The 11,697-nt window shown below is 43.5% G+C and overlaps 1 protein-coding gene across 3 annotated transcripts in view; it reads left to right on the plus strand.

Annotated features, from left to right (window-relative positions):
- TM7SF3 (transmembrane 7 superfamily member 3) overlaps nucleotides 1-11,201 on the plus strand; it is a 30,654-nt gene extending 19,453 nt beyond the window's left edge. For all 3 annotated transcript variants that reach the window (XM_030540771.1, XM_030540780.1, XM_030540787.1), the window contains 7 exons: nucleotides 779-956; nucleotides 2,754-2,840; nucleotides 3,355-3,435; nucleotides 4,191-4,343; nucleotides 5,949-6,046; nucleotides 7,646-7,808; nucleotides 8,674-11,201. In XM_030540771.1, the coding sequence (XP_030396631.1) occupies nucleotides 779-956; nucleotides 2,754-2,840; nucleotides 3,355-3,435; nucleotides 4,191-4,343; nucleotides 5,949-6,046; nucleotides 7,646-7,808; nucleotides 8,674-8,936 (1,023 nt within the window). In that variant the 3' untranslated portion in view covers nucleotides 8,937-11,201. The remainder of the gene's footprint in view (nucleotides 1-778; nucleotides 957-2,753; nucleotides 2,841-3,354; nucleotides 3,436-4,190; nucleotides 4,344-5,948; nucleotides 6,047-7,645; nucleotides 7,809-8,673) is intronic.
- The last annotated feature ends 496 nt before the right edge of the window (nucleotides 11,202-11,697 follow it).

Here is an 11,697-nt window from a genome sequence, read left to right on the forward strand (position 1 = left end):
TTTTTAGCAATGGTACTGAGGCCACGAGCTGGCCCCAGTAACATGGCCACTGAAGAGGAAATGTGGGGTGGGAGCAAATGAAGGTAGGGGGCTTGCAGGAGACTGGGGAGCACAGAGGAGAATGTGAATAGCACACTACTTCTCCTGTCTAGCTAGGGAGAGGATTAGAGTGGGATAGAATGGCAGCTCTCCACACCGCAGGGAACAAGACAGGGGAAGTAGAGTTCCCTGTGAACAGGATGGCTGCACTTGCATATTTATTTAAGGCTGAATTTTTGACCCTTTTAGCTCTCTCCCAAATTGGGAGCAGGTCGCTTCCTCCTAAAAGTACAGAAGAGGGGTCAAATGCAGGCCAAAAAAATGCAATTCATGATTTGGTGTTAAAAATCTCAGGGGGTGGGGGGAATATTGCTGACTTGGGGAGCAGATGTAGAGTCTGATCCATGAATTTTGGGTTGGATTGGCAATACTGAGTGACGGCTTGTGCGAACTGGCTCTTAATAGGCAGAATTCCCACTGAAATCAATGAGACTTTGGCACACAGATGACTCTTGGATTACATCCCACATTTACTTAACTCTGCCTCTAGATCTTTAAATGCTGTTCCAGAGTCAGTACCCAACATGATTAACTCGGAACTTTCTTAGATAGGCTTCCCAAGGCATCCTGGTCGGATGGCATGTGCCCCAGGTGTGATGCAAAGGAGGAAAGGGGCAGAGCCCTTTGTAAGATGACAAGAATGTTTATCGACAGTGACAAATTTTTTGTTTTTTTTCAGCTGGTTTCCTTAACAACTGATGAAAAGACCAATGTACACTTCTCCTCACTCCCTGGACAAGGAGTGATCTATAATGTCATTGTGTGGGATCCACTTTGGAATACCTCTGCTGCATATGTACCTGTTCATACCTATGCCTGTAGCCTCACTGCTCTCGTGGATAATTGTTTCTCTCTTAGTAAGTCCAGTAGACTTGTATGTTTTTTTAATAGGCACTTGTGCTTTCAGTGTGAGTTGATCTATTTAACGTGCTCAGACCTGGGCTTGGGCTTCTGCATTTGTCAGCAGCTTTGGAGAATATCTAACACAGAGCAAGAAACGGCCAACTTTATGGCATTTTAGTGTGTTACTAGCATGAGAAGTGATTCTATGATAGGGAGTTTCCCTAGCTTCTTTCAGTGACCCCAGATCTAACTTGTCAAGTACCTAAGTGCAGGTATAGCATTTACACTTCAACTGCCTACCCAAGCTGTATTCTTAATCTCGTGCACCACCAGTAAGAAGGATGCAGCAAATGAAATTCATTGGCTAATGAATATAGCATATGGATTAGAATAGGACCAAGCTCTCTCCAATAGTTGTGTTAACATGGTAGTGCAAAAGGGAATAAAAAAAGTATGAAGTAAATCTGTCACCAAGCTGTTGAAATATGACTCTGCATGCAGTGAATGAATCTCTTGAGTCAGAAGGTGACGTTTTTTACATAACTGCCTTTCTGACCATAACGGTACAAGTGAGTGTCGACAGCAGGAAAGCGTAGTGCCTGATTCGCTGCTTCCGTGCAGCTCACAAAGTTGCTTACACCTGTACAAAGTGAGTGGGAGGCATGGGGGATTATTGCGAGGGAGGGACGCCAAGCTGTCATTCCGATGCTTATAGCATGTTACGCCTGGCTGATATATGGGGGTAAATGACTGTGCAAGAGACAGGAAAATCTGACCCATGATGTTTGAAAGTGAGTCGTGGCAGGTAAATACTCTTCTGAAATCATATATTGTAACTCAAGCAATGGTATTTAAAACATTCTGCAGTCTGTGGAAGATCTGGATAATCTTCTTAACATGTTCAGAGAATCAAATGAACTGTAGTGTCCATTTTCCAATGGTTGTAACACCAATAAGAATATTACATGCAGTGTCTTGCAATGGAATATTTGAGGAAACTCTTCAAGCGTCTTTTTGTTTAATGAAGATGAGGTATTAAACAAATGACTGTAAGTAACTAAGCCTGGTCTACACTATGAATGGAAGTTGATTTATCTACATCAGTTGGGTGTAGAAAATCCACATCCCTGAGCGATGCAGTTATACCGACCAAACTTCTGACAGAACTGTGTCAACAGGAAAGCTTTTCCCATCAAAATAGCTACTGTCTCTGGGGGAGGTAGAGGAGCTACATGGATGGGAGAAGCTCTCCTGTTGGCGGCATCGGGAGCATCTTCACTAAGCGCTACAGTGGTGCAGCTCCAGTGCTGTAAGTGTAGACAGGCCCTAAAGGTCTTTAAATTGTTGCATAGCGCCATTACCTGTCATAGCATTCTGGCTCTATGTCAAAGAGGGTTGGGACTCGCTGTCTAAAAACTGTGGTTGGGGTTTGGTATAGTGTTGTAATTTAACTACAATTGGTAACTCGTACCATTGTAATTTTACTTACATGTTTACATGACATGTAACGTAGTTGGAGATCTTGAACTCTTGCTTCAAGCTCTGCTCTTCGGAGCCCCACTTCTGCAGTGATATTAGAATGGGAAGGAACTACTAACCTCTGTGGGATGGAATTGGAACTGTCCAGTAGTTCCAAACCCTGTTCTGATAAAGGAGATGCTCCTTCAGCTCATGCTGTACTTTGAAGGAGTGTAGGAGCTGTCAATACCCATAGTGTCCACAGCGAAAGCATATGTAGTCATGGGTTGTTACCTTACTCACACCCGTGCCTGTATATGCACACCCAGCTTTATTTTTTTGTTTCCTTATAGGAAGACTCTCCACCAAAATATTCTTCACCGCTTTTGCTGTTCTTGGTCTCTTTATTTGCTTCTTTGGTCACAGGTTCTGGAAAACAGGTACTGCATATTGTGGGGGCTGAGGTGTGGCTGTCTTTGTTTTGAATGTAATAGGGCTTTCTGGCTGTACATTGAACAAGCATAATCTGCATAATGCTTACTCTTGATCCCACATGTATCTCCTGTTTAATGAGGTTTGCTGTAAGTGTTACAGGAGGGGACCCCCTGTTCTTGATCCCACAATTTTATAATGGACTGAAAATTTGTATCTGCAGTTGGTTAGAAACTGGCTATAGATGTCACAGAACAGGAAGCTAAAACTAGCTGGCGGGGACAGGGCAGTCTTATCGTAGACTGGCTGAGTTTTGATGAAGTGAGCTAACTTTATTTACCAGTGCCAGACATTTGGGTGGGCCTGTGCTGTTTGGTTATTTACTCTATGCAAACTACATTTTTATAATGAAAATCTCATTTCCTGGAGAATAGGTATCTTTTTAACTGTACATAAAAGTAAGCTTAGAATGGAAAATTGTCAGAGAGCATATCAAACTATTTTTTTCTCTATTTTTTTTAGATTTGTTCTACATGGGCTTCATCGTCACAGGATTCATTTTCTTTGTAATATTTGCTAGAATAGCCTCCCTTAGCTATGATGGTAAGTAAGGACAAACTTATGCGTGAGAGCGAGCAAGAAAGATTGGGGTCAATGACAGTGTCCCATTGAAATCAGTTGGGACTGGATCATGGCTCTTCGATAGAAATAAAAGTTGTCCAGACACAAACAAGGTCAACAAGATTCTGTTATGGTGAATTAACATGTGAATGTGCCGTCCTTAAAATTAAAAAGCTGGATCACTTTTCTGAGCCATAATACACATTGTCCCAATAGTATCCAAAAGCCCAGACTAACTGCTGGCTTATGATCTACTACTTTTGACTTAGGGTGAACTGTAGGATGGCAGAGGTTAAACTGGTTGGATTTGAATACTAGAGGAAGGCCATTATTTTAGAAAGTAGTGAAGTTGTATTGTGCCTCTTCCTCCACTGTCATTGCAGTAAGAAGGGATGGTCTTGTGGTTAAGGCACAAGCTTGGTACTCTTATTGCAATGACAATAGAAAATCCAGAAATACTTGTCTCATACTGACTCTCTGGTATTCTGATCAGTGACAGGAGGCATTTCAACAGGTACACATGGCTATAGCCAATTTTAATGGCTTCATTATCATTTGGGTTTCATCAGATAAGGGTAGACTTAATAAACTTATATAATTGAAGTAGCGTTGCATACCAGCTCAACAACTGCGATCTTTTAGGACCTTACCAAAACTGGTTTTTACAGGAATTCATCATCTTGGACATGCTTTTCTTACCACACCCCTTCCTCCCCCCCCCCCATTCTCTTTTACAGTTTGTCTGATTCTGACAGCAGTAGCAGGACTTGTTGGAGGGCTTCTCTTGGTTGCTTATTGGTGGAGATTTGGCTTTGTCCTTCTCTGTATGTTGATTGTTGGACTTGTGCTGGGATTCTTCTTCTCATCAGTGATCTTCTTCACTCCACTAGGTATGCCTTGTAGCATTTTCTGTTACTGTCTGAATAGTTATTCAGAGACTGTACTGCTGCAGTGACACCAAACTACAGGGATGGGGGCTGGCTTCTGAAGTAGATTCTGATGTCTTGCTACTTGTGTAGCTTGAGACTTGGCTTCTAGGGAGGATGCCACATGCTGGCTGATCTGTGGAAAGTGACTGGAGGATTAAAATGGGTGTTAACTAATTATGTACTTCCAAAATGTTGGGAGAATTATGTAGTGTGTCTGCAGCACTTTTTGAAGTGATGAGTGTCATTGCACATGGACAGGATGCTGTTTATAATAGGAGCTTTAAAAAAAAAAATCCCCTAAGATGTGGCAGACCACAAATGACTTTGTATTTGAACATGTTGGGGCTCTCCCCAGAGTGCTTGGTATTAAATTAGATTTCTGAAACAGCAACATTACTCCCTGTGCATGTAGATCCATTCTTGCTTCTCCATTCCCCCCCCCAAACTGATTCAAAGTCTGCAAGCCTGTAACTTGGGGAAGGGATGGTGCTTGAAGATGTTCTGAGGGCGGCTCCTTGTCTAGTGTTGAGTGTTGGGAAAGTAAAATACAAACAAAAAGCCTTGTGCATAGTCCTGTCCTGGAGGGAGGAGTTTTACTCCTAGCTGTACCAATGTGCTCCTCAGTATCTATTCTGACTTAGCTAACAGGTGCGGCTGCTGTTCCCCCTAGTACATCTTTAATAAGACACTATTTAAAAGGTTGTTTGTACAGCTAGGCTATTGAACTGAAGTACTTCTGGGATAGTGTTGTCAGCAAAGCTGTTTCCTTCTCTACATCTCCAGAGACTGCATTCATCTTGCTGTGCCATGGCAATACTGAACTCAAAGTTCTCTTTTTCTCTCCAGCTAACAAACCCTCAAGCCAAAGATCAGACTGGGAGAAGGGACAGCTCCAAGCTGTAGGTTTTCAGTTAGGTTAAATGAACTGTATGAAAGAGTTCACTAGTGCGTGACTTAGAGATTATTGCAGGATCAGTGTCTGTGTGCAGACCTCTGTTGAAGTCCAGTGGCATTCCAGACTGGTACAGGGATCCGCCCATGCAGAGCTTGTGAGATTGGGGCCTTGGATTGTAAACCCATCTAGTCAGTAAGACAGTCTCTTATTTGTGTGTAAAACTGTGCACTAGAGTGGCTTGGAATCTTAAGGATTCTCTCTAAATCTCTTTTTGACATTTCAGATGTTAACATTTTGCAGATTTTTTCATCAACTTTTTCACTTCTCAATTAGTTATACTGTGTACATTTATCGTACAGTAGTTATAGTAAACTCAGCAGACTGGCACTGACTGTTGTGATGGACCACAAATGATGAAGATGTTGATTTTGTGTAACACGATGGACAGAAATGGACAGTAAGGAATTCAGTGGCTGATCTGTCCTGCTGCCCATATGTAACTACACGATTTCCCCTCACAGTACTCTGGGAACTTATTCCCAGAACTCCCTGTATATTGGGATGAGACTCTAGTCTTAAAATATTATCAAGTGTTGTGGTCCTTTACTTTGCAAAGTCAACTCCATGAAGTCTCACTTGTGGCTAATTCACAATGTGGTGTGTCTCCACAGGAGACTACAAGGTTTTTCGTGATGATGCTGTGTTTTGGGTGACCTTTTCCTGCATAGCATTGATGGTGCCAATAGTCTTTGTTGGCTGTCCAAGAATTGTAAGTATTTGCACTACCTGGCTTCACTTTCTACAACGGTTGAGCATATGTGTATCTCTGAAAACAACATACTCCTCTAAAATTTTTGGTAGAGGAAGATGTTTGCCTAGGGATGTAATCAAAGAGCCTTGTGCAGCTCTCCAAAAAGTCCAGACTCTGAAACCTTTAGAGCCTGTTCCTCACTTGTATGTTAAATACATAATTTGTGGCATATTTTGTTTGCATTGGGACCCCGTTGTGCTGGGTACAGTACAGACACACGCAAAATAGTCCTGAAGAGACTATAATCTTTAAGGGTATGTCTGCACTGCGTCGGCAGTGTCACTGTAGCACATGTGGGCATACCCGAATTAGCTTTGATTCGACTAGCTCAGACAATAGCAATGAAGCCATGGTGGCATGGGCTAGCCCCTCAAGCAAAGGTTCTCAAACTTCATTGCACTATGATCCCTTATTGCTACACGACCCCTGGAGGGAGGACCAAAGCCTGAGCTTGAGCTCTGCTGCTACAGGTAGGGGGCCAAAGTCAAAGCCCAATCATCGCCGGGGGCGAGTGGGGGCCCAAAATCTAAGCCCAAGCACTTCAGCCCCAAGAGGGGGCCTGCAACCTGAGCCCCACCACCCAGGGCCCAAGCTCTCAGCTTCAACCAGGGGCGGTTGGGCTCAGGCTTTGGATTTGGCCCCAGGCCCAGCTAGCGTAAGCCAGTCCTGGTGACCCCATTAAAATGGTGTCATGACCCTCTTCGGTTGAGATATGGGAGGGGGTTAGGGCTCTGAGTTGGGGGGTGCAGGCTCTGGGATGGGGCTGAGGATGAGGGGTTTGGGGTGCAAGAAGGGGTTCTGGGTTTGCAGGGGTTCAGGGCTGGGGCAGGGGATTAGGACGCGGGATTAGGGCACGGACTTGCCTCTAGTGGCTCCCGGTCAGTGGCACAGTCGGGATGCAAAGGCAGGCTTCCCGCCAGTCCTGGCACCATAGACCGCACTGCGCCCCAGAAGTGGGCAGCAGCAGGTCCGGCTCCTAGGAGGAGGTGCGCAACCAGCTCTGCGCAGCTCTCGTCTCAGGCACCTCCCCTCCCAGCTCCCATTGGCCAGGAGTGTGGAGCCAGTGCTCGGGGTGAGGGCAGCACGCGGAGCCCCGTGGCCCGCTTGCCTAGAAGCCGGACCTGCTGCTGACCACTTCCAGGGCACAGTGCGCTGTCGGAACAGATATAGGTGCTGACCAGAGCCGCTAGGGATCCTGGGCAACCCACTGTCTTACATGCTGTGACCCACCCAAACTTTGAAAAACACTGCACTAGAGTACACCTCTAGAGTCCTGGTCGGGCTTGTACAGCTCAGGCTGCCATTGCTTCATGGCTCTGATCTAGCAAACTTAATAACAAACTCGGGTATGTCTACACATGCTGCAATTGCCCTGCCGCAGTGTAGACGTACACTGAAACAAGCTGCAACAAGTGTTTTGAAACAAATAAAAATGGGGAACACAGGAGGGAAGACAGAGTCAAAAAAGAACTCTCCCTGTGCTGTCTGTATGGAAAAGATAAAAAGAGGATATTCTTTAGCTGGCTACTGAAAGATCTGACCTTTCTGTCTTTGTAGCTGAACATATTGGCCTGTGGCATAATAGGCTCTTATTCAGTTGTCTTAGCTATTGCTTGTTACCTGTACACAAGCCTCGCTTACATCACATTGGACCTACTCAGGAGGATTCTGAATGATGATTTCAGCCAAGCTTACACCAATGTGCCCTTCCAAACAAATGGTAAGTAATTAGGTTTTGTCTCTTCACAAACTACTAAGTAAGTAAAATGATTCGGAAGCTTTTATTGAGAAGAGCTACTCCTTCTGGCGCCATAGCTATCTGGTACTTCCATGGCCTCTGCGTTGTGGTATGTGAGCACCTCCCATGAATTAAGATGACTGTTCTCTCTCTTCCTGTCCACTGAGGGATTTTTTTGAGGCTTTTCTATGAATGTAACTTAATGGGTGAGGAAGTGGGTTTTGCAACTTTCTTTAGAGCAGCTCCAGGCTACTTGGTAAGGATGGACTGAAGTACATGGCCCCCAGATGCAACTAAAGGCTCTGGGCTTCTGTAAGATCCCAAATTCCAATCCGATTCTAAGAGAGGATAACTTTTACCCAGTGTGAATCCTGTAACAAATGCCTGGATCATGCCAAGGCAAAGGGGTCCATTTAATGATTAATAACTGGTTTGGGAAACTTTCTCCCCACATACTAATCTTCACTTTAAAAAAAAAAGAATCTTAATCACCACAACATGCTTGAGACAAATGATCTCCTATTTATAGATGTAGCAGTGGAGTTTAAGTGAGTTGCCCAGAGTCCTATAAGAAGTAGCGAGGCAAAACTGGAGTTTTAAGTTTAACTCAGTCCTGTACTTCAACTACAGGAGCACCCTCTCCCGCTACAGACATACTGTGTGTGTAGGAGGTACCCAGCCCTGAATTTTCCATTCCCCTATGACAACCTGCTCCAAGCCATGTCAGTATGCAATCAGCATCTAAATCTGAGCCTGACCTTTCCCCCCACAAAAGCAACGTCGCTGGACTGGGGAAATCCCTTTATTCTGATACTGTTTGAATGAATGGCTTCCTATTCCCCTACAGATTTCATCATCTTGGCAGTATGGGGGATGCTGGCAGTCAGTGGAATAATGGTGCAGCTTCGCCGAGAGAGACGTGAGGTACCCTTCCCACCACACCCTTATCGTATCTGGAAGCGAGAAAGGGAGCGCAGGATTACTAACATCCTGGATCCTAGCCACCACATCCCTCCTCTGAGAGAGAGGATCCATAACAAACTATCGCACATCAAGGAGTTCTTCCGAAAAGAGCAGCCAGCTGGGGAAAGAACTCCATTGCTTCTGTAATTAACCAAATGGTACACATTGATAGCTACTTAAAATGGCTCTGAGCATCTAAACTGAGCTGGTGATGACCAGCATCTGTCCAGCAATACTGACTTGGTGTTCTTATGACCTAATCCTGCTTAACAAAGCTACAGTGTATGCTGGACGTCGAAGACAAACCTTTATCTAGCTGATACGCTGAATGGCGTCCTGTGCTTTTTCTCAGTGGCCCACTTGTCCTGCTGTAAAAACTTCTGGTTCCTGCAGAGACCTTGCACTAAGGGTGGAGTATATTTGAGTGCAATGACCAAGGTGTTTCTCTTTGAGTCTTGTGTTTGTTGGAAATGTTTAGGTATGTAAAGTCTAAAAACAAACGCCTGAGAAGGTAACTTGTGATTTACATATGTGCAATGTCAAAACTCTTCCCTTGTAATGGATTTTCAAGAGACCACCTTGATTCTCACCAGACATGAGCATCCTATGCTGAACATACAAGGGAAGAAATACTAAAGACAGACTAGATATTGAAGTAGCCTAACTGCAGTGTCTTCACAACTATTAAACCTTCAATATTGGTACGAAACCTTTTTAATAGGTCTTTCATAGGTTTGTGAACCATCACAAACTGTACAGTACTTGCGTTTTAATTGCACTGGATTAACATTTGTATTTCTGTGTGTTCAGCAACTGGACTCTGCCTCAGAAATCGAATAAGTTTCCTTTTCACCCTCCCTTTTAAGCTATCTGTGGGGTGGGATGACGTCCTTTCAGTACCAAGATGCTTGTCTGGTCTCTGCTTGAAGAGTTGCCCTGAGTCCTACAAGAAGCAGTGAGGCAAAGCTGGAGTTGTAAGTTGTCGGCTTGCTGATCGAACACAAGAGTCCCCTCCCTTGCTTTAGCTTCCCTAATTGCTTCTTAGAGCTAGGAACACCTAAGGGCTAATGGCCTCCTTGTTTCAGCTACTGTACTTTGTAAATAGCTTTGGTTCCTGAGAACTGATTTGAGTTAGCTCTTCACAGAAGAATAACCTCAAATTCAGCACTTCTGTATTGAAATGCAGATTTTTTTTTTGAGCTTGCTCAAAACACTAACCCTGCCTCTTAATCAGTGCTTTTTCCTCCCCTCCCCTTTTGGGTTGAGGATAGGAAGAATATACTGCAGGTAAAGTATCGACCTGAAGCCTTGCTGGTTGGTAATACATATACTTCTCTGACACTCCAGTTAGCACCCTGTGTGAAAGGAGTTACTAGACCATCCTTCATATTCCCGAGAGCTAGTGTCCTTTGCTTTTTAATCACTACTGGAGAAGTGAACAAGAGTGGCTTAGTTTGGATCACTCAGTAAAACCACAAATCCAAGCTTTCCTCCAGCTCCTCCTTCCTGGCCTCTAAATGCAGTCCTTTCCCTTGGGTGTGTGTGTGGCAATAAAGTCCATACCTCCCAAGTCCTGATCTAGCTTATGCTGGCAGTTGTAACTCCTTCCACTTCCCTCATCGCCCCCACCTGTATACCTCTAACTCCTAGGCAGCAAACAGCATTGACCTCTCTTGCTTTGTTGTAATGCTCTTCAACTTCATATTAGAACAACCACTAACAAATAGTAAAATACTAAACTTAACAGTGCAACTTGATGGCTAAACTGAAATTCTTTCAATATGGGATACCACCTTGAATTACAAAGTGGTAAAAGAATTGAGTTTTTAACTATAGCTTTTGAAAGCTGCAAAACATCTGATGGCATGAGTGGACCAGAACCTTAACAACAACAACAAGCCTTCCCTTGAAATCTTGATACTTCAGACCATTTTAATACTACTTAAGCTAATTTTAAAAATGTTCATTATGGGGTGAAAATTAGTAAAGAAAAATGTGCAATAGTTTCACAGTTTCTTCAGAGGCTGATTTAACTTAAATCAGTCATTCATTGTGGGAGCTAAAATGCAAGGGCCAGATTATAGCATAGCTCAAGTGAAATCAATAGAACTGTGTTGACTTGCACCAGTTGAAGATATGGTCTTGAACATGCTGTCTTTCAAGTGTCTCAAGGCGAAACCTGTTTCTCATCATCTACTGGACTGCTGCTCACTGACTACCTTTTATAGCACTGATGATACTAAGTAACTTTGCCACATCTGATGGCTAACGTAGCAAACACTTAACTTGGATATAAAACTACCCTTGTATATGTTTACCTTGTTTTTATAATTGCCATGATTAACATTGTGAAAGAGAAAATGAGCGTTGCGTTTGTTTCTATCTTTTATAATAAAGATTTTTTTAAGAGTACGTGGAATTGAAGTCTGCTCTTGTAGAGGATTTTATCACCTTTGGTACAAACATGATCAAAACCAATCTGTGGAAACACCTTTTGTCTGTTCTGTAAGTCTCTCTTGTGGAGACGTTGAAAAGGTGAGTATGGAGGCTTCATTTTATTGTTTGTACAGTAAAATCGTGAGTTCCCATCTGAGATCTGGGCCACGTTGTGCTCAGAGTCCGTGCCCCAAAGACCTTATACCATAATCGAAGATTTGGAGAAAGAAAACTATAGCCATATTTTACACATTGAAGAAATTGATTAAGCAACTTGCCTAAAGTCACACAGGAAAATATTGGCAGGGATGGGAATGAAAATCAGATCTCCTGTGTCCCAGTCACAGTCTTAAAACTGTGACCATCCTCTTGAATTTTGAGCAAAGCTTTTTCTAATCCACTTGAGTGCTCTGAGAAATGTCCTTTTGCGTGGTTTTTGTAACTCTACCTTCAGCACTGCTCCATGTTTTCC

The sequence above is a fragment of the Gopherus evgoodei genome, chromosome 1 (assembly GCF_007399415.2).
Source record: "Gopherus evgoodei ecotype Sinaloan lineage chromosome 1, rGopEvg1_v1.p, whole genome shotgun sequence".
Taxonomy (NCBI): Eukaryota; Metazoa; Chordata; order Testudines; family Testudinidae; genus Gopherus; species Gopherus evgoodei.